General features: G+C 39.4%; 1 protein-coding gene across 5 annotated transcripts in view; it reads left to right on the top strand.

Annotated features, from left to right (window-relative positions):
* The window catches only part of LOC146703640 (KAT8 regulatory NSL complex subunit 1-like), a 42683-nt gene that overhangs the window by 13885 nt on the left and 4971 nt on the right, over positions 1–23827 (top strand). For all 5 annotated transcript variants that reach the window (XM_085466932.1, XM_085466934.1, XM_085466933.1 and 2 more), the window contains 6 exons: positions 15338–15479; positions 15700–15783; positions 17496–17605; positions 19527–19668; positions 21421–21586; positions 23216–23371. In XM_085466932.1, the coding sequence (XP_085323058.1) occupies positions 15338–15479; positions 15700–15783; positions 17496–17605; positions 19527–19668; positions 21421–21586; positions 23216–23371 (800 nt within the window). The remainder of the gene's footprint in view (positions 1–15337; positions 15480–15699; positions 15784–17495; positions 17606–19526; positions 19669–21420; positions 21587–23215; positions 23372–23827) is intronic.

The following is a 23827-nucleotide window of genomic DNA, read 5'->3' as shown; positions in this document are numbered from 1 at the left end:
ATCTTTTCTTCATCTGCTTCAGTTAATCTTCTGTTATAGCCAACATGATATGTCTTGTTGCTGCTTTACCATGAAAGCTTTCCAGCCACCAGCCATCACAAGGCTTTTATTGTGAAGCAGCAACGGCTTCTTGGAGCCTTAGTCACTCTTAACAAGCACTAACTCTTCAGTGAATTCAAGCACGTCTCTGTGGAAAACTGTACACGTATTTACAGTTTTTTTTCCCCTCCACTCTGTGAAACGCTGGATTTTAACCTGTATGGTAAATGACGCATCAGAACTTGTGAGTGTATGACCGTTTCTAAATGTTGTTTTGCTCAGAGAAGATCACTAATCAATCATTGGCTAACAATGTTAACCCTATTGAAGCAAGCTTAGGGCCTACAGGTCAGGAGATGTGTTAAGCAAACAAGTGTCGTTTTTCCACTCATGTATGTGACCTTAACCTGAGAGCAACTAGTTAAGCTTTGTGTTTGAGGGCAGCAGAGTGCTCTTAGCCTGAATTACTTGAAATTTTATCAAGTTTCAACTTAACAAAGAATTGGTTTCACCTTGGATTGATTATAGATAAACATTCAAATTTCAGTTCTTTTAGATAAATCATGATTATTTAACAGATTGTGGAAATATAAATAGATTAATTGAACTCAAGAAACGTTAACACCTGTGGTTCCCAAGTAGTGTGCTCTAGGTAAGTATGAGTGTGCTACAGGATTTGTGACAACCATATGTTGCTGTGATATACAACAATTAAGTATTAATTCATTTGTTGCATCAGTACATGAAAGCTACCTGTCTTGCGACTTTAGTGAGAGGGGATATCAACAGGGCTCAACTGACGTGTGGCATCTGTAGTGAGGTGTTGGTTAATGCCACCATGATGTCAAGCTAGCTGACGAGGCATTTGGAAACGAAATATCTGCCAGTTAAAGAGTGTTGAATTTGAACCAGAAGGCACAAGACAGTTGGGTTGGGTTAAAGTATCAGAAGCAGGGATGGAGTTGAGGTACAGGTTGGGCTGTCAGAAGCCGCATTACAATATCAAAAAAGAATGAACAGCAGATAAGAGTACAGGTGTGCCTTGAAGTTTTGGTTTTGCCATTTGTGCGTGCACAAACCAGTGGACTACATGACTAAGGGTTGCTGCTCTCACTATTCAAAATGCTAGTTGGTTAAACTATTTGTTTTAATTGATAGTAGTTAGCTTCTTCCCTGACAGACAGAAGTGCCTCTCTTGAATGCAGATGAGTGGCTGTAACTTCACAGTAAACAGGTGTTTAAATACTGTTATATATTTGTAGTCAGCAATGCACATAATAGTGGGTTTACACTGAATATTAGTGTTTTATTAATGTCCAACACCAGTTAGCTGCTGGCTCTAAGGTGCTATGCAGCCACCCACCATTAGCCAGACAGGCAAACAACCGAAGTAAGAGGAATTACACCCCCACAAAGTAGTGTGGGTCTGCACTAGTTTGGTGTAAAATGTGAGAGTAGACTGATATCACTTAGCTGGAGCAATCGTTAGGCCTAGTGTGGACTCTAAACATGCTTATGCTCACCGGCCAAAGACAAATTTTGATCTTGGAAAAGCCCCTAAAATATACAGCTGGTAATTTGAAGACATTACACATGACAAGTTTTTCATTTTCAAAGCAGAGGAAAATTCTGTATTTTTTTGTTCATGGTGATACCTGCTAAGAAAAAATGCAATATAAAACTTTGGAGGGCGACTACAGGTGTATGCAATGTAATTGGTTTGCAGTAAGTCGGTGTTTTCCTAAGTCATCTGTGCATTTTCCTGTTTTTTGTTTTGTTTTGTTTTTTTGTCACATTGATTGTGAGTAAAATAAAACCACATAAAGTCAAACTTCTTTTTAAAAAAAAAAAAATATATATATATATATATATAACATGCCTGGTGATTTTCCTTGGGATAGAAGGCCAAAACCTCTTCTGTAATCAAGGAAGAACACGGACATTGTGTAGCTGTTCATTCAGTATATTTAAAAAATAAAAAACCCCAAAAAACTGGTTTCTTAGCTCCCAGCCCTGCGGCTCTGAAACCTTAGCTCCCTTTGTGAACATGTTCGTCTTCCTGGAAATAAGGTGTGTGTGTTTATGTACATATAACCATGAAGCCACATTTTCACAACTGGCACTTTGTCTCAGTTACCAATTACTGGCTTACAGCTTGGTACCACTCAACACTACACTCACAATGTAATGTTGTCTTCTTCAGGCCAGCAGCACCTCAATTATTTAATGTCAGCCGAGTTGACAGCGTTGTGTAAAATAACCTATTTGGATGCGTTGCATTACTTACAGCTAATCCCATCATCGCTGTCTTTACTGTAGACGTGGTTTCTCGTATCTCAGAGGATTGGGGGGCCAGCCAACTGGCCAGCATCTGGTGCAGGCTGTCAATGTGACGTCTGTCCATGCCGCTTTCCTTTATAAACTATTTGCAGAATCACTTGGATGCATTAGATTAGGCCTGTTACACTGCATTGAGAAATGAGTGGGTACTTTTTTTTTCTTTTAGTTTCTGAGGCAACAATAAACGCTCATCAGGAAATCTCAGATGTTACATAATGCCTCGTAGACAGAACAATGAAAACGTCTGCGTATTTGCACTCAGGTTTGGGGGCTTTGCATGTTTTAGTTGATCAAACTGTGCTTCAGTGATGGAGTACATGTTGCTCATATGATACTAATGCATCGGGACAGTTAAATGACTGTCTGCCCACCTTGCTTCTGCTTGTGAATCAGGGTGACTAGTTTGGCCGGGACCACAGCGTGCCCTTCATGCTTATGGCTCAGCATTACTCTGCAGTCTCAGCTGCTCAGCTACCTTGTCCCCATACTCATTCCTCCATGTCTGTGTATTTACGGATGTATGCGAGCCCCTGTGTACGTTCCTGTCCTGCTCTGACACATCTGGATGCGTTTAGCTCGAGCTGAGTTCCTGAACACGAACCCACAGTCGTTACATAACCCTCCTCTTTTATGTAATGACTTGCTGCTGCTGCTGCTGCTGCAGCTCTCTGGTTGAATTTGCCCTCTCTAGTTTCTCCTGCCCCACACCCTGCCTCGGCCTGCCTTGTTCAGTTTTCTTCCTATGAAAAGATGAGCCTGACCAGCTGCTAGCTCACCCCTGGCACATCAATTATATCTGAAGAAAATAATGTCAATGTTAGGATAGTTTTCAGCTCTTTTTATTATTTAATGTGTTTGAAAACCCTTCGCACAGGAGGACAAAGAACTAAAATGACAGCTGCTAACTTTAATTTCTCTGTTCTTGTTACATAGTATGAATGATGGCTTGCTGGTTGTGAAGCATAATTGAAAAAAGCGATTCAGAGGTCACACTTCAAAGTATCAATATAAGTATGGTAGAGAGTGGAAGTTATGGGAGTTTTAGTAGTGTAGTTTGGTTGGTTGGATTCATTTTCCCCTCATAGTTTGCATACTTACACAAATACTGCAAGTCTTAAAAATGCTAAGCGGTGAATAATTGGATTTTATGATTAAAACAAAATAATAATTCACCATCCCTTTAATTCCAAAGAGAGTTAAAAAGATTGAGTAGCAGAGTCTTAAATCTTTCCTGCTTTGAGCTGTAGGATGCCTGAACTGGTCTGTTCACATTTAGATGATAGCTAACCTAAACTGCATTTGACACAGGGCTGGTACTGCAGCTTTAACCACCTTGTATAGTCCTGCAGAGATGTTTTGGAGGGTCCAACCTAAATCTGAGCTTTTGAAGTACAAATGAAGCTTTGTACTGGCTTTCTTTGTAGTAGTTACCTGTCTTGACAAAACTAAAAACCCCAGTCCCCATGGGCATTGCGATGGTGGTTCGCAGCTTTCAGTGTTAACTTGGGTTTACTGCTTCAGGCTGTAAGTGCACGGTGTGTTTGATGTGTTGTTTCACTTCTGTTTCGCACAAAATAAATAATTTGACTTCCATCTACATCAGTTATTATCAGAGGAATGTGTGATAATGATCTAGAAAGGATATAAACAGAGAAATGTAATTGTGGAGTATTTCTGCAGGAAGGTATTTATTTTTGTGCTTTCACAAATTAAATATTAATTTATTTTACCTCTCAGCAATGTAGTTTATTTGTAATTTGTACATTAGAGCTCTGAAACTTGAAACATGTGTCATTTAAACTGTCTTTTTATTAAGAGTTTTTCCTTTATACATATAAACAAAAAGAGAAGAAAAGGATTACAGATTATCTGTACATTCGGGGTAATTAGCCTGTACACTTAAGGCTGTGAAATATAAAAGGAAAAGAAAGCTAAATAAAGAAATATAAACATAAGTATTATAATAGTAATATTTCCCCAGATAACATAATCCCTGCAAAATAATCCGATTCATTCCCACCCAGGTCACTGCCCTAGACCTGTACACTGTATTTCCACTCCTGACATGAGGGAGTTGCACATAGACAAAAGTGAATGTACCTGAAAATCTGTGTCATTTAAATAGTTCCTGTGTTCAGGACTGACTCTGTCCCTTAGATCAATGACAGATGTGGAAATCACTTACATTTGTGGATGGATCAAAGTGAAATGAATTTGACTGATTTAAACCTCTTGGTTTTAAATACTTATCAATTTTATAATCCCTGTTCTGTCAGCTGCAGTTCCTGCAGTGTAAAACATACTTGGCAACAGATGAGTCCCAGCGTGAAAACATATTCATGCAAATTCTTGTGACAGTGCAACTCGTACTTGTACTACACAGCTTCCTTCTGCATTGCTAGTTGGGTTGCATATATAAAATGTATTTCTTCAGACACTAGAGCACACTCACGTTAAAGAGTTTTTAGTGTTAAGCTCAGCCTTGCTCTACTTGAACATAGGTCACTAAAGTTAAAGTAATCTCACTTATCCAAAAATCTGTGTATTTTCCTGTCATTTTAGACTTTGGAAGTAAGTGTTTTACTTTTGCATAAATTAACCAGTGAATTCTATTTAAAGTTTAAAATAATCCTCTTAATTAAAAACAAATTTTTCTCTTTTTTTAATTATAACAAACTCTGACATTTCCAGTTATTAAGTACTTGTTTTTAATCAGTGGTGCCAAACAATTTAACTGCAGTGAAGTTAGAGCTGGGCGATATGAGATTTTTTCATATCATGATATGTTTTTTTCATTTCAGGCGATAACGATATCTATCACGATATAAGCCAAATAACTATATTTGTAAGATTTAAATGTGCCGTTGCTCACAAGTAAAATGTGAAATAATCAGCAGCTTGTTTTTATTTAAATATTTATTTCCCATAATAAGTTCAACAGGGTAGATGTACTTAAGGAACATGAGACTTTTTCAGATAAATAAAGGCAAATATTGCAAACTACACAAAAGGCAGCCGCTAAAGCGTTTAAGTTTCAAAATAGAACAAACGAAACAGACTAAATTGTCAATTCCACTTAGAAACAAAATATTAATTCTAAAAATAAATCTTAGTTTGTTTTACAGAATAACAGACAAAACTGACTAACTTTTGTCAATATCAAATAAACTGAGAACTATAAGGAAATTCTCAATCTCTCCTTGTTGTATAGCTGAGCTTTTCATACAGTTTTAACAGTTACTTTAGTCTGACAAAAGCCGAATGACGAATTAGCGCTTCCAGTCAGAGACTGAGGCTACGTCCACACGTACACGGGTATTTTTGAAAACTGAGATTTTCCGTTTTCGTTTTAAAAAATAATCCCGTCCACACATAAAGGCAGAAATGAAGGAAAACGCTGCTATGAACATGCCAAAGCAGCAGGTGGCGCTAGATTCCTAACCGTGCAGAAATGTTGGCCAATCAGAAGTCTAGAAGCCTCGGTGGGAAAAAGTAAACAAAGCTGCGGCATAGAAGCAGAACCGAGTCGTATGTGTGGACGGACAGTAACTGTGTGTATATGTAAGCATTTAAACACTGCAGAGAGTAGAATTAACAGTAACAGTATTGTAGAAATTCATTTCACCGAAACAATAACGTGGCGCAGAGTGTGACGTATGCACCAGTTTATTGTATTTCCAGACTTGCTTTCGGCACAATTTACAGTGCACGCTACTCTGTTTTTTGTCAGACTTGAAATAGCCGAAATACCTTCACCCTACGGAACTTCTATGGCTCTTCCGTTCGACAATCTCTCCGGCACTGGAACCATCATCTGTTTTCTCTTCGGTCACGCTCGGTTGATTTTTCTAGTCGGCACACTCATTTCCTCCATTACCCGCTGGCTGCTTCCCAAACAAACACGTGCGGCTTGGCACTTGTGCTGTACGTAACAAGTCACGCTACGTGACGCTGCGGCTGTGATTGGTTCGGCTCTGCGCTACTTAGTTTGGATTGGCTGACCTTTTTTTAATTTTTTTATTTTTATTTTAAGAGGACAAGAGCGGCGAGGTCTATCGCGATAGCTTAATTTCTCTATCGAGTAAAAGTTATATCGCGATACATATCGTTATCGTTCTATCGCCCAGCTCTAAGTGAAGTTAATAATTAGATTTTTAAAAATAAGGTTAGGTTAGGGATTTCAGTGTTACTCCACTGGATTTAGAAGTATATGGAAAGTTAAAAGTATTTGTACCTCCTACATAGATTCTTTCACTCATAAAGAAGTTACTATTATTGTTTAGTTACAACAACAATTACATGGGAAGTTTTTGTAACCTTTCAGCCTGATCTTTAGACTCAAGGAATGACAGAAATGTTTAAAATTGCACTTTCCTGTCATGCCTTCAGTTGCCTGGCACATTTTATTTTAATTTTTTAAGGAAGTGAATTGAGGCAGATCTTTCAGTTGGTCTTATGGACCTGGTAAATGTTCTCCATAATGTACTTATTTAATGATAGAGAAACATTTGCAGAGGTATTTTTTGGGTTAAGGTTAAATAATAGTGATCCAAGTATAACAGCAGTACATTTAATGAATTTTTTGACCCGCTGGGTCAGATTTGACACTCCTGACCTGAACTGGAAGAAGTCTTCTTCCAGTTCAGCTCTAACTTGCCCACTCTCTTTATTGCCAGCCTGAGTAAAATATGAACATTCAATGACTGCTCTTTGGATTTGTGGCACATCTGTTGAGTATCAAATGTGTGCATTTGCTGAAGACTGCTTGAGAGGAAGGTGGAGGTAAAAAACGAGCCATCACTGCAAGTTGGAATGGGTGTGGGTGCACATTTTTAAACTGTCTCTCTCCTGGAAGATATTGATAGTGCTACATTTAGCTGTTCGCATGAAAGAGAGAGAAAAGTACAATGACCCAGCTCCTCTCTGACCTCCACACACAGCTTGCCAATCAGGCTGCGAGCCAGGAGCACATGTCAGATCATAAGTTTACGGAAAGTTACAGATTATGGGAGGCGCTCTGTCAAGGGTGTGTGTGACGCTGATGCTGTTAAATAATATGGCAATATGCAGTTTGGACCCGGATCATAAATATGGGTTAAGAGGAGGGAGAAAGTTAAGATAAAACCTACACTTTTAAACTAGCACTCACTGTATTTGTGCATCAGTGCCACAGAAAGCAGCTGATCACAGGTGACGTGGGTGGACATGACTTTTATTTACATGCACAATAGTTCTGTCTGTGCTTTGGCTGTGCAGTTAATCAAATTTTATATTAAACAAGATGATTAAGATAATCATCTGCCTTTGGCTGTGCAGTTAATCAAATTTTATATTAAACAAGATGATTAAGATAATCATCTGCCTTTTTTCTTTACTAATAGTCCAAAATGACACTTAGCCAGGCTTGTGGCAGTTTTACTTCAGTTCATATTTCTTTATGTAATTCAATTATATTTAAAGTGCATGGAAATCCACTTAATTCTTCTAAGTTGAAGCTGCTGTTTTTCCTGCGTGTAATCATATTAATCTTGCTGTAATCACAAATCCCTAGTCTGTGTTAATGTCTGTCCTATACTAATTTTAAGTATTGTTGTGTAAGAGTGATAAAGTGAAAAAACAAACCTAACAATGCGTACTACAGTTGTATTAAGACTGTCGAGTTTCACTTATCCCCACAAAAAACAAACACAAATTCATATTTTCTATTAACTTTTCAAAGAAGTAAATGTGTTTCTAGTTTTGAAACCTCTCTATTTGTGTTCCCTTCAGCATGCTTCAGGTGGGATGACTGCTGTCAGTTTTCAGCTTAGCATAAATACAGACAGCTTTTATTTTTAAATGCTTGTGTAACTTTTAAAACATAGTGGTGATAAAAGGAAGCATAAGAAAGGACAATTTTCATCACCTTTTACATTTCCTGATCAGGTGCTTCTCGAAGTACAGCATGAATGACAGCAGCGTCATCTTCACTGCTTTTCTGTTTTCAACCTTTTTGAGGAAAAATGAGGCTATTTGGGATGAATCTTGTAAAACATTCATTCAGTACCCTCTCATACTGCTTTTAATTTGCTGTTATGCTTCACAGGTGAATTCATGGCTGTGGTTGGTGGAAACACATTTTTGCTGTCCTTTGTGGCACCTTTTTCCCCCCTGTGGGTTTAAAAAGAGAATTAATTAGTGAGCTTCATTTCTAAAAAAAAAAATGCCCAGCAGTCCAGTGTGATACAGTCGAAGCCCCTCTCATACTGCAGACATGCCTGTACACACTAGGGCTGCTCGATTATGGCAAAAATGATAATCACGATTATTTTCACTGAAATTGAGATCACGATTATTTGACGATATTTATTTAACCCTTTAAGACCTACTATAGAACCAAGTCCACCAGAGCTTATATTATTTTTTTTTACATGTTGTAGTGCCATTTGTGGGAGCATTTCAAGTTGCTATACATCAATACAACTGTTATAGCCCATATTTTAATAATATGTATGCATTAAGTCCATAGTAATTACATAAATTGCAAAAAAGTGCAATAAACTACAAAAAAATTTGAAAATCGCTTTTGTTTTGTTTACATATATTTCTACTTGGAGAAATTTAAGAGGCTTATCCCTCAAAACTTTAAATACAATAAAGTTGCAAAAAATAGTTTACAACAACAGGAAATTTATTTTGAGTGTCTTCATAGTTTTATTTTGGAGATACAGCAATTTTTATATACTGCAGGAAAAACAAAAAACAATCCTATGATGCAAATTTGCAAAGAAAACAGCATGTGCATCATTTCACTGTGGGAAGTGTTACGAACAGCTGATAGGAACGGCAAAGCGTGTTTCTGGAATATTATGTTTTTGTTCCTGCAAGCGCTTTTTATGCAATTTTTGCAAAGCTATATGTGGAACGCAACCGTGACCGAGGACAAGCTGATGGCATCAGATGTAAGTACAACTCCTCCGGTTTCATATGCAAAACAAATTATTGCGCTAGCTTACACGGTTCAGGTTCTACAGGGATTTAAAAATAGTTACGCAAAACGGAGCGTGCTGCTCTGACCGGCTTTAAAGGGTTAACAATGACTTTAAAAAATAATATAAAATAGTGTGCAACACCACTGAAGTTTTTTTTTTTTTTTTTTTTTTTTTAAACTCTCTTTTCAACCAACGGCAGTCACTCTCCAAATAACTTCTGCTTAGCTTTCTGAGCTTCCCTCGGGTCCTCTTAATCAGCGGTCTCCAACCTTTTTTGCGCCACGGACCGGTTTATGCCCGACAATATTTTCACGGAACGGCCTTTAAGGTGTCGCGGATAAATTAGGGAGGGGCTAATAATCGGCTCAGTCATTTTTAATGATCGTTGAAAGCCCAGATCGTAATCGTGATTAAAATTCGATTAATTGAGCAGCCCTAGTTCAGCTTAAAGATTGCTTTACTTAATCTGCGCATAAAATGTAATTCATTATATTGGCATATTATTGCAATAATAGCTTCCCAGCAATTGCTCCACCAAATTGTCTTTTTACCTCCTGCCTTGTGTACAGGCCTGAAAGTAAACAAGTGAGCCGCAGACAAAAATGTCTCGCTCATAGTGTGAGATTTTCAGCAAAGAATTTGCTTCATTCTGCATCGCAAAAACCCTTCGCTGCTGTACAGGGAAAGCACTTCATGGCAGTATGTTGCATTAACTAGATTTCATCCATCAGTTGTACTCTTCCTCATCTGGTGGCTTTTGAGTGGTAGACTGTGTGATGCAGGACAAAAGTTTATTCATGTTCGGTGAGAACACATCATTATCTTTGGGTTACTTCATTTGTACGTCTGGGTAGATTTGGTCTGTAGCAGATGAGTCATCTGTGTTCTCACACACAAGGCTGTGCGATATGACCAAAATCTCATATCCCGATATTAAGACATCTATCGTCCGATAACGATATAAATCACAAAAATGTAACATTTTCTGTAAATTCTGTGAATCTCGGGCAGCTCGACTTGCGTGAAGTGTTTCCAGCTGGGCGTCATGGACCTAGAGTCGAGTGTTTTAACTGATGCATGAAACTATACATTTTTAGACAGGTTGTAACGGCCACCGTTTTCTTTGTGAGTATTTATTACACGGCGTGCTGCGGGGAAAAGCCTGTTCTAACGTTTGAGTCTAAGGTTTATTTTTTTTAGCACCTGGCGGCTCTTTTTTGCTTCTTATCCGTAAATACTCTGCATCTTTCACGTGATTCAGTTTATTTTGAAAAGTCTCAACAGGATCTTGAGCTTTATTGTGAAAGGTTTATGTGGAAAATAAACTAGCGGAAACGTTGTGGTTTAACCGTCGTTGTTGCTAACAACAACGCATAAAAACAAGCGCTTGCCTGTCTGTAGTGTGGTTATATTAAATATAAGAGAAAGGGAGAACTTTAAGAAATTAATATAGCCACTACAGTGACCATCAAAACGATGAAAAAATATTGCTGTAAATAGTTTATTTTGCGACACCACGAAACAAACGATAGCATAAAATGAAACGATAGACGTTTTTATATCGTTATATCGAACAGCCCTACACACACACACACACACACACACACACACACACACACACACACACACACACACACACACACACACACACAGAGCAGTTAAGCATAATGCAATATAGTCAAGAAATAAATTGGTGACTTAAGCAATTTATACCACATCATGTATGATAAGCATTTTTTTCCTCTCCCATTTGTTGGCATCCTCTATGCAACGCTTGTGCTAGCTGCTCTTACCTCATGATGAGATAAAAGTGCATTGTGGAAAGGAATTAAACAGATCAGCCATTAGGTCAGTATGTTGAGTTCACCAATATCTGATCAGGATACTAACATCTGATTAAGATATCAGGTTGGTTCATCCTTACTAGCAGGTGAGAAATCCCTATGCACTGCTCATCGTTTTGTTACCAAACTACTGCACACCAAATCTGAATATCAGGTCTAGCCTTTTTGAGTAAAGATTGGACCATTGTCTGGTCCACATGTCGGGTTGTTGCACCCCTGATTAACATCCATAGGAAAACTGGTTGTTTTCACATGAGGCAGCGTCATGTGTCCAGCGGATGGGATATCAGGACCTGCTGGTTTTTGAGAGAGAGCTTTACTGAGAGGCAGCGTTACTGAGCGATTATGGTGGTTTTTGAAGGGGTCACTATGTTATAGACGACATATGTGCTGCATCCAGAGAAGCACCACAATGGAGAATCTGCTGACAGCCAGAAAACGGCCACCGAACCGGCTGCTGCTGGCACTTTGTGTGTGTATGTGGGAGTTGAGGGGGGAGGAAAATTTGTCCTGATTAGAGAGGAGGGGAGGAGCTCCTCGTTGGGAAAAAGAATGGGTGATAGTAGTGGGTTCTTTCTAACTGACCCCTCCTCTTTCTCAACCTCCTCAGTCACCCTGGTGATTGAGGTCATTGGACTTGTAATGATCGCTCTGTTTGTGCTTTTGTAAACTGCAGCTGAAGCTCTTGCTGCTTCTCTTCTGTTATCTGATTTTAGGTTGTTCTGCACTTTCAGAGTGGATTATTTTAACTTACCTGGGATATTGTCTGTCAGTGCTGATGAGGTGTCCTAAGGACTGAAGCTCTTCATTCCCGTTCAGCCTTTCCTTATCATGTCTGTGATGTTTTGCTTCTGCTTTTAAGGAGCTGATGTATCCTCACTCGCCTTGGTGGTTTGGCTGTCTTTATGTGACTGCTGATCTTTGTATAATGACCATATTTAATGAACACATACCAAATTTTACTTTCATGCTATCAATATTTTCAAAGTTACAGACACTAGAAGAATAAAGGGTTGGATAAGTCACCCATCATTATTATTATTATTATTATTATTATTATTATTATTATTATTATTATTATTATTATTATATTTAACAGCGCTTGTGTGCCCTCTTGAATTCTTGAGTACAGAAAATATCTGGAGGAAATGTTCTTTTATTAGGGCTGTTTAAAAACTGTATGTGAGAGGCCTCTCTTTTACATACATTACATATCAGGCTCATCTACTAGCTGTGATGTCCTTTGCTCAGAGCTTAAAAACAAGATTTTGACTTTAGATTGTCACAGTTGGAGAATGTTTAAAATTTATTTGGTTGCAGTTTCTAACAGATTTTTATGTTGTGTAATAGTTGCTGAACTTTCACGTGGCTCAGAAATACCGTAGGAAATGACGTGGCAGTTTGACACACCCCTCTTTACCTTAAGTGCATATAACTTGATGCTTGTGCTAAGTAAAGCAAGACAGACAAATTATTTTAATGATTATAAGAGGACCAATTGTACTTGCGTGCAAGACTCTCCAGAATGTCAGTCAGTACCTTTACTGCAGTTGGACATCAAGTAGGCTGAATTTGGACCCTTTGGTGAGCTGGCTTTAGGTCCTGGGTCTCATGTTTGATACTTCTAATTCAAAGGGACTAAATGGAACTGATCTAGTGTGTGTGTGTGTGTGGAACAGCAACAGGAAGTAGTGCCAGCAGGAAACACTGCAGCTGTATTTACAGCATTGTCCTCCATACTATGTCGTAGTGAACGGGGACATAAGACTAGCAGATGTGTCAAGGAAGAAATCGGAATGTCTCTGATTGCACTGATCGGCTCCGTGATGGACGTCATCTGCCAGAGGAGCTCTGTTTCTGCTCAGCACCTCAGTAAGGCGGGATTCTTGGTTGGATTATTGGTTATTCCAGCGTCTGCACCCAGCCCCACCCCCCTCCTGCACCCTGTGCCCTGTAGATTTGCTTTTAAGGCCTGTCTGTTCCTCTCCAGACTGCCAGAGCGACCCTTCCCATCTCCCTTGTCTTTCTCTCCCATCTACCTCTGCCCTGGTGGAGGCTCTGGAAATTGAAAACAGGTTAGGGTGTGTGGGGAAGAGAGGAAAAAGAGGGAGTGCAAGGTCTATCTTTGTCTGCTATCTGAGTCATTACCTTCATTGTTCATCCACAGCCTCTGCGGCCCTGTCTTTGGAAGAAATGGCGCCCTCTGTGGTTGCTTCCGCACTGTGCAGGAGCAGACATTTTCCTCTCATGTCTGCCTTTGAAATGGCCATTCTGTGTGTCATACTGGTAAAATGGAGTACCCTGCTCTCAGCTGGCACTCGTTCCTTTCTCACAGAGCATACCCCTGCAGTGGAAACCCCCAGTTCTTTTTTTCTTTAATTTTTAATTTCTCCACATATTTATAATGCATGCCTAATCATGTTATTTTTTGACTCTAATGCTTTTCCAGGCTGCCTGCAGCTGCCACTGCTGGGAGCTCTGCTATAACGCTGATTCACTGACCTCTGCAGTCTGACAGCGGAAATGCTCCAAATAATCAATTTTAGTGTTTAATAATAGTTCAGTAAAACACCGGAAAGTACTTATATAAACTGGGAACAGACTAATAACTGTAGTTGAAGACCAGTTGCATAAATAAGTGGAGCTTCACTAAAGTCCACACTGGGTCCCAGCGAGATGAGGGCTGATGCCGACTGGTCGTTTTTTTCTTATGAAGGTTGCTGATTGAAATGACCTGGAGGTGTCTGTGTGGCAGACACAATAAAAGCTGTTTGAATTCCTTAAATGCTAAGGAAGGGTGCTTCAGTGCTTCCTTTATTACCTCCTTTAGTAGCAGAGTGTACACTGAAACATCCTTTATAAAAGAAAATAATACTGTCCCACAGTTTCAGTAAATTAGGTGTGTTTTCTTTTTCACACAATAGTCTGTTGATATGTTTTGAGCCTTCATCAGCTGGCTGTGTTAAAACCTACATGTGACCTATGAACATCAAACTGCAATAATAAAACATGCTGCTTATCAAGTTGTTTCCTGGTGTGAGGTTGGGGGATTTTTACATGAGAAAGCTCAATAAATAAAGATTATGTGAGTTTGAAGTTCACCACAATTCAGTTGAGTGGACAGGATGAGTAATTAATCTCAGTGAGATAAATATGTTGTTTCACTTCATAGGCTGTTTAGTCCTTTTTATTTAAAATTACAGCCTTGGATATAAAGTTGTTTTTCATTGGTGTTTCTATTTAATTTGACCTTTGTGAAAAGAAATTAGTTTGTTTTTGTCCCCCACCCCAGTCCAACCTAAGGACAATTGAACAAGATAAGACCATGAAAGCAACTCGCTTGTTTCACAAGCCTGAATTAGACCTTGCAATCAAAGCACAATGATTAATCTTTAACTTTGATCTTGCACATATGTTTGTAAGGCTTAACAAGGTGTGTAGAAAGTTTCATTAAAAACAAAGTACTTAAAAAAAACAAAAAAAAACTACTTGTACATTGCAGCCTTTTGAAACCCCCCTCAGCTCCTCCGTACTTTGATTTGACTCTTTTCAGTGCATCAGCTTCGAGACTCTTCCTTGCTATTGGTTGTTCCTTATCTTTGTGCATATGTGTGAATTTAAACACCAAAATAACAGCACATTTAAGACACATGGCTAACACAGGGCATTTACTCGCAGTAAAGATGTAGTAGTAAATAAGAACTTTATTTATATGATAGAGTCCTAAAAGGGAGATGAAAAAATGGTGAGAGATACAGCATCACATAAAAGGAAGCTTATAAGAACGTGGTTTTAGATTTCACTGGGTTTTTTTTGCCTGGCTCATCTCCTCAGACTGGTGGATCGAAATCCATCAGAGGTCCTGATGCCTCAGTTCAGATTGTCTGCCTGCAGCATAAACCTTCCTTTTTGTTGTATTCTGTATTAGCCCGTTGGCTTTTTTTTTTTTTTAGGTGTGCCTGTCTGTCTAGTTCAATGTGTCTGTGGAATTCAAACCATTGCTACAGCTGGTTTGGCTCAAATAAATAGAACCTAAAGTAGTGAAGAGTAGATTTGATCTGGACACACGTGACATAAATCACTATCACCCAGAGTATCTTCTGTTGACCATAACTTAAACACTCGTGTCATCCCCCCCTGCAGATGGAAGCGAGCAGAGAGCCGCTACACCGTGGAGAGAGCTGCCATCATCAGCCACTGGAACTGGCTCCAGGCCCACATCTCGGACTTGGAGTACCGCATCCGGCAGCAGACGGACATTTACAGACAGATCCGCGCCAGCAAGGTCGGTCCTTCCATTTATTAGACACGTCTGTGCATTTTAGTTTTTTTTTCTCTGATGTGCAGAAAAATCTTCCATCAAGTGTAATAAAATCAGAAAAGAGTCCTTTTATGTGTATTTCCACTGACACTGTAGGATGAAGAAGCTCTGTGATGCATTTTAACTTGTATTAATTTCTTTATCTTTGAATTGAAAGTATAACTCTCATCTCTCGATTTCTCAGGGCTCAGTAGAGCTGGGAGGTGTTTCGCCAAGTGGGGTGCTTGCAGGTGGGACAGAAGTAAAAGCAGAGCCTGTAAACACTCAGGTAAACAGATTTGTTTCTTTAAAAATTGTCTTTTTAATAGAACAGTAGCTGCTAGTGGCTTAAAACCATTGTTTTTATTCTTTTTGTTGACCTTTTTATTGTTTTTACATAATTTCTGTCACATGTATTGTTGCATTTGTACATGGTCACATGAAATAGGACAAACATTTAAAAAAATGAGGTCACTGTATGCACGAGTAATCCCTGTGAGTCAGTCTCATAAAGCAGTAAACAGTTCAAGACAGAGGTTGTCTTTAATCAACCCAGCCGCTATCTTGGATAGATTAGACAGACTGTTATCAGTTAAAATGGCAATTTTTACTATTTTTATATTCTTTTGATTTAGAAAAACATTTTGCCTGCATTAAAATACAACCGCTGACACGGTTTTCATAGCCCCCCTTTTCTTACTTAGCAAGGCTGATCCCATCATCTCGGGTACACAGCTCTGGCTGCAAGTTGCACAAGCTCCACCCACCAACTGTCCAAACCTTATTTTTGAGATGCACAACTAATCAGAATAAGTTGAAACTGTTTAAGACGGAGGATGAACCGAGATGAACTGAAAGCTTAACAAAGGGATTATTTTTGAATGAAGATGAGTTTAAAGATTTATGTAAGAGGCGAGCCTCAGATCAGTTTTTGTGAATACAAAGGGAAGAATACAAAAACAAAATTAGACAGCAGTAAGGTTACAAAATTTTCTTCTTGTTCTTCCAACAAATAGAAAATGGTGCAAGATAAAATCTTTAGCCTTCATCAATTCTTATAAATAACCCCATTCATTCTTGGCTCAAGTGTATAATGTAAAGATAAATAAATATTAATGAATGAATATTAGTTGTAGCCTTTATTCAGCACTTTGATCTTCGGATGCTGTGTTAGTGGGTAAATATAAGCAGCTCTGCTTTAGTCTATCCCTGAGAATGACTGAAATATTGAGCTTGTTTGTTTTCACACAGGTGGAAATGAAATGGTAAGTGTTCACGGGAAATTGTGTTCTTATCTGTTCCTCAGGTCTGACCGAATCAAAGCAGTTTAGAAAGGAAAAAAAGCTCCCTAACCCTCAGATCCAAATAATTTCTCTTGATGAGTCGGCCTGTCTGGGTATTTAAATTGTTTATGTCTGTTCAGCTGCAGCTGTGCAGCCTCCCATTGCAGCGGTGTACATTTGCTCTACTGCATGTTGAACCTCATTAAATTAAATGTTTTTCTGTCTTTAAGGTAATCCGATTTGATAGCAAAGCTGCTATATAAATGGCAGTTGTTTATAGTAGCACGTTTCATTATACTTGACATATTTAACACAAGCTTTTAAAAAACTGTTTAAAATAAAAATATCAAAATGTTGCAAAGACGTAAAGTACAAATTAACACACGCTCAGCTATTGAGTTGAAATGATAGAGAAATGTGGAGCAGATGTTTGTGAAATGAGACAAGGTTGACTGGAATCATGAAACTGTTCACTTGTGTAAAAGCTTGCGGAAAAAGTGCTTCAGGTTTTTTATCTTGATGGTTTAAGCCTTGGGAGAGTGAAGGCCTTAGCCCAAATCTGGACTGAATAATTCAAGGCCACAGGACCAAGATGATTTAGTTTGTCTCTAATGCAGTTTCCTGAAATACCGCCGGCTGCCTGAGTGTTCAGCGTGGTCAGCCTGCCAGTTAACACGAGGTGTAGTCTAACTGGTTTTGGTCTTATCTGTCGATGCAGGACGCCGGTTCAGAACGTCTGGAGCACACGGGCACCGCCCATATCAGCAGCACAGAGCCGGGCCCTTGGAAAGGTCAAAACGGGCAGCCAGTCAACGGCGTCCTCAGCAGGTACAGCTGCTAATGATTACCTCATTTTGAGTTCTCGGAAAGGCTCGCTGCCTTTCCAGGAAACGCGAGAGGGGAGTCCTTCGTTTGGATTTGCAGTTAGAGAGATGCTGATTTTAGCTGGAGTGATTAGTAGAAAAGTAATTAACCTTTTTCACAGCAGACATTTCAGCTGGAAAAACATCCACGTTAGTCATCTTTGCATAGTGGTGTTTTGCTGTGGTAATAAATGGACCCAACTATAATATTTGTCTCATGTGCTTTTCACGCAATCACAATATCCACTATGGACAAAGCTTTGTCTGTGACTTTTGTTTTTTGTAGTCTTAATACTGCATTTTTTTAAAAAAAAAACTGGCACATCTTCTAAACATCAGCTTCCCTGAACTCATTTTTTTCTTAGCAAATGTGAAAGTGTAGCTGCTAGATGCCGCCTGATGAGACATGAAACAGTCTTTAACCTCCAGCTCAATAGTGCAAAGTTTGTTGAACTGCACCCGTGTTTGAATCAGGGATTTTTATTTAGTTTATTTTTGTTTCTGTTGCGTTTAGTTTTCAGGATGATTTTCTCCGTTTCGGTTTTGATTATTAGTTTCAGTTATTTTTTTTTTCATTTCACGCAGTCAGTGGACACAGTCCTGTAGATATGTGTCAGTGAACTTCTGTACAAAAATCTACATAACATTTGTTTTTGTAAGTGTGCATAGGTTGTTTTTCACCTGGTTTTGGTTTTAGTTTCATTTTAATTAACTGTAATGACCTCTGTGAGAATGAAGTGAGTAATAATCGTGTGAGCTCAGCCTCCTACACGCTGTGCTCAGGCAGCTTCCTCATTGCTGATGAAGGTTTCTAAAGCAGGCCATCTCCTGTTGTTAGTGCCATATGAGAATAAGTCATTCTTTTTAAAATTACGGTAACCAAATAGGAAGCCACCTGACAGAATCGGCTTTACTTTCAGTAATGACTTCAGTGGATTTTAATGAAGCAGTACAGAATTTTACCTTCATGCTGTGAATAATTTGCTAAATACAGGCTCTTTAAACGTCGATGGGTGAATCGGAGTTTCCTCTTTTTCAAGTAAATGTGATATTTACAAGAAATTGTCAGCCCTGAAAATTACATTTAAGCTCTGTTAACACAAAAGAAATCTCCTATCACATACTGACCTGTGAAAAGTGTATTTTGGATAAAGTTTTCTGTAGCGAACGCTTGTTTATGTGCCTCTACATCATAGACATTAAAATTGGTGCAGTTTTGCTCCTGAACCTGTGGGTTAGAGTCACTTGGAGTGGGTGTAGAATTGATTTGCTCTGAAAATGCACCAAATTTCAACCCACTCGTATGGTGCTACAACCGCATCCCAAGGTAAATTTTTATTGTGTAGGTTTATGCTAAGGTTTCTGAAGGGGCACCAGTTGACTTTAATTAATTATAATAAAAAGGTGTCATAGGACAATGTATTGAATTGTGTGTCCAATGTTTGTGTGTGGAAACTGTTGAAGTTACATCCTGAAATATTCAGACTCTATAATACATTAGATTAAGTATTGTTCCAAACACAAGAAAGAGTGTGAAAATGTCCTCACAGATGGTTATTTGTAATCCTGTCACATAGGGTCAGCTCACATGTCTTGTTATTATCTTGAAGCCTGAATCCAGAGTTTAGGATGCTTGATGTGCTCAGTGATTTCGATTTTTTTAATTTTTTTTTTAAATATTTGCAGTTTTTTGTTTTGCAAAGTTTATAATACTTTGGGCACTGTATCATACAGACTGTACAGCTGCTAGTACAGTCTGCTATCTCTGAGGTGTAGCACATCTGGCAGCTAAAGTCACATTGATGAGTTTTAAGCTAATGAGATGCACTCACAGCTACGAGCACGCCAGCTTTTAACAGGTGCTAAATCTTCTCTCCGTGTTGTAGGATGGCAGAGAGCACAGACGCCAAGCATCAGCAGCCGTCGGCCTACGACAGCACATGCGTGGCTGCACGTACGCGGCCGCTAATCAGCTGCCGCCGGCGGCGACTCATTCAGCCCAACACTGTGCCCAACCTTAACGGCAAGGTGAGTTTTCTGCTCTGTGTGATTATTCTTGAGTTTCACTTGAAAGAAGCTGCAAGGGCACACGCGTGTGAAGGAGTCTTTGTGGAAACGGCGCGAACATGCTGAATGTTCAGTTTCGCACATTTAAGAGCAGTGAAAGGGCTTTTTGTTAGACAGCGCCTAGTGTTTTAGGCTTCACTCTTCGGCTGGTGCGTGACCTAATAACTGAGTAAACGAGAGATGGGGAAAGTAGGGCATCTTTATTCAGAGTCGAACAACAAAGGGTAGTAATGGCCCCATGTGACGACTCACAAGTTTTAGTTGAGGGGGGAATAGAAACGTTTCTCTAATTGTTTACACCCCTTCCCACTCTCTGGGAGACTGAGTGTGACTTTAAGTCTCTAAATGTGTTGAGGCTTTTAAACTGAAAAATACTACTACTACTACAATTATGCAGTCATATTTCTCCTGCTTGTTTTTATAAACAATATTTTTAAAAAGGAAAAAAAACAGACTTTCAAAGAAACAACAAAAAGGTCCTTCAAATCAAAGCATGGTGAACCACATGATTCAGAAAGAGAGAAAATCCTATCAGTTCAGCAGGACATAAGAAGCTTAATGCATCTTTTACATTAAACAACTATTTACATTATAAAATCCAAATCGTTCACAGCTGTCGTTTTAAAATGCTGTGCCTCTAAAACAGCTTCTCTTTTTTAACATGTTTTTATGATGTAGTGAAAAATAATCTTAATCATTTCATGATTAGTTATAAATAACCCCACTTTTATGTTTACAGAGTGTCAGTATTTACAGTGTTGACCTGATTGGTTTATGTTCCCTCCTTATCGAAGCCCCAGGTTGATCACTTTGTGGACTCATCGTCTTCCACTGATTCAGGATAGTTTGGTGATGATCTGTTCATCATGGAGCACATCACAAGGCAAAAGTGAAACCAAGTGGCTCAGAGACCACCTGATTTTACACCAGGAAACTCCCTAAATCATAGCATAGAAACTTGAGGCACTACCACAGCTTCTTTAAAGAGTGTGCTGAAAGAGATTTAAATGTACTATATTAGTGTGTAATAATATGGTTGGTTTCAGTAGTGAGGAGGAAACACTGATTATTTCTGTGGGACGAAGTACAGCGAACTAAACCGGTGTCAGATACGTCCACGCGTGTTCATCTAGCAAAACATAATCAAAATAGGAGCTGATATCTCAGATGAGATGGAGGACATTTTCTGCAGAGGAACTTTTGAACACCAGTGATTTACAAATTCTAATAGGTATTGTCTGATTATATGGGGGGGGGGTTCTAGTAGGAGGACCAAACTCATTAAACACAACATGGCTTAAATAGAGTGGAACACAAACTGAAATGGCTCAGTATGAAAAAAAAATGGCACAGCTAAATAGGAAAAAAATAGAATAAAATACAAAAGGTCAATGGAAAAGAAGAAAATCTAGATAAAATTCAACAAGGAGCTTAAGGAGTGGGTGCAGTCTGTTCTGTTTTTGTATCTATTAAAAGAGAAAGTTTCAGTAAAGTACCAGCAGAACTAATAATAGAGTAATTTTAAAAATGGGGGGAATAGACATAAAGCAGGCACACGGAGCATGACGTCAGCGGCTCTAAAGAGCAGAACATTTTCTGGCATGACTCACTCAATAAGTGTTTAACGGCCGTGTCAGTGAAGCCGCTGAATTATTAATAATCACAGCTTGGCTGTGAATGATTTGCAACCGCTCTCGTTTGTCCTCCTGGCAGGCCCCGAGGAGCAGCTGCATCCAGTGTAACTGCAGGGTTAACCCCACCTGTGTGATGTGCGGTGGCTGGCCCACCCCCAGAGAGGACCCTCAGTACGAGCTGCCCACCCTGGAGCGCCTGTCAAGGCTGGATCTTGGCGTCCACCCCATCCTCTCCTTCCCCGACGGTCAGTGCTGGTCTCAGAGCGGAGCTTGAGTTTACGCAGCCATTTCCTCCTTTACATTCAGAGGGGAAGATAAACAAGGCGTGGCTGTGAGCTCAGCAGGAAGTTCTGCTGAACATATTTAGTCATTTAGAGTCTTCTCTCTCTCTGCGCAGCAAGGAACTCACATAAATGAAGACAGGAATTTCTGACTTTACTGCAAATCAAAACATGAACAGTTTTACACGACACGGACAAATGAAGCAGTAGGTTTGGCTGAAGCTCACAGAATAGATTATCTAAGGTTGCAGTGTAAAGCACACAGCCTGGTGCCAGATTCAGCCTATCAGGACGTCTGATTTGCTCCCAGAGGGAGGGCAAAACTTTTCAGGCAGTTTAGTGTTCTATTTTTGCTCTTAACGATAAATAAAATGTGTAACCAACAAACCAATAAATGACAGGAAATAAGTTTTATTTTTTAATTATACAGGGGGGAAAAGTGTAATTGTCTTAAGTCTGGGTTGTGGGCTGCTCGTCTGTTTTCCTGTAATTTAACTGGGTTATTTCTGAAACTCTGAGCCCAGAGGAGATGTGATGTCGTGTTTTCTTTTCACTGTTTAATCATTTTGTTTTTTCTTAAGCTATTTCAGGGTGTCTCATGGATGTAATTTTCACTGGGCACCTAAATTTGTTTACACTAAAACAAAGGGGGAACATTTTGGAGGTGACTTTAAAGGTTATTAGTGAACATTTGGACCGCTGCTCTGAGGCTTGTTTCATGTGAATCACTAAACTGCAGAAAACTCTTCAAGAGTTTATAGCACTAATTTTAGGAATATGTCTTTTGTATTCTTGGACTTGGCATGATTCATATTAAGGATGATAATTTCACCCACCCTCCACCCCAGACTACTTGAAATGCTATATTTGTGGCAGATATTTGTGTTTTTTCTCCTGTGAGTACAGCAGCATGCAATGTCACAGCTCCATACAGACCTTACCAGTCTGATCCCTGGTAGCTACAGCGCTTTCTTCTCCTGTTCTTGTTGCTTAATGGTGTCTGGCAGCCTGTATGTGCGTTACTGCTGCGTTCTTGTTCTAGTAGTAGTGCTTCAGTAGTGGATATTCCCTCTGGGGTTAAAAAAACAAACAAAAAAAACCCTGAGGGAATATATTTATTAGCTGAAGTTGGGCTGCACTGTGATGTAATATCAGTTTATGCTACTATGTGCTCATCTGAACCTCAATTTGCCTAAAAACGCTCAACACTTAACCCTCATTACATTTGAGTTTTAACACATCCACGGAAAACTTTGCCCCCTGGTGGGGGTAATGTGAGTGTAGTTACAGAAGTGCCCTCAGTTTGTCCTCCTGTGTGAAAAAAGTAAGCTCCTGATTGGCTGCCCCTTGGAAACATCTGGAAGGTCGAGATGTGTGCCTGAGAAGAGCCAAGTGTAGAAAAAAACTGCCCGAGACTGAGTCAGCATTTATCTCGTATGCTGACCTCGTTAATTTGAAAGTTTCACCGTGTTTAACGTGAACCTCCGTCACCATAACAAGAACGTATTTGACAGAATATGAGGGAAAGCATAAAATTTTCTTCAGGAAGTTGATTTTTCTGAGTCTCGTTTCCTCTGCCGCTGTCTTCCTCAGACGTTTGTATAGGTCTGCGCCTGCAGCAGGTGATGAAGAGCCAGTGGCAGACCAAGTCACTGGAGAGGAGCAAACCACTGAAGAAGCTCTCCCTCAAACACAAGCTCTCCTCATCCAAAGAGAAGCACAAGTTCACCAACTCGCTCATGGCAGTCAGTAAGTATGGGAGCTGTCCGAGCGGCAGCTTTCTGCCATTTGACGGCAGCACACGAGCACAGCGACGCCTCTGAGATCACATCACCCAGACTTAAATACGACCTCTCACATACAAAATAAATATAAGACGTGAAGAAACAGACAAATGTGTACAAATGTACGATGTTACGAAATGTCATTTTTAAAGTCAGCACATTATTGGGACACAGTGTGATTGTTGTTCAGGTCAGGTTTCTGCTTAATTCCAGCTGTGTAGGTTTCACAGTTCACTCTGTCCTAGTAGCTGCCGTATTTCCTAATTTCACGCAATGAGACGCTTCTCAGAAAAGAATCTGCCTTCTGAGAAGGCCCGATCTCGATGTCATATCCACTCAGCTGAGAACAGAGCAGCTGTTGATTGGTTGTTATCCTAGAGGAGAAAATACGCATTTACTAATTCCACCATCTCACACGTGA

Source organism: Copadichromis virginalis, linkage group LG8, assembly GCF_057382275.1.
Source record: "Copadichromis virginalis isolate Kocher_CV1m ecotype Utaka linkage group LG8, C_Virginalis_male_GT1.1, whole genome shotgun sequence".
In the NCBI taxonomy this organism is placed as follows: Eukaryota; Metazoa; Chordata; class Actinopteri; order Cichliformes; family Cichlidae; genus Copadichromis; species Copadichromis virginalis.
The sequence above is the reverse complement of the archived record's forward strand: the minus strand, read 5'-3'. Positions and strand labels throughout refer to the sequence as shown.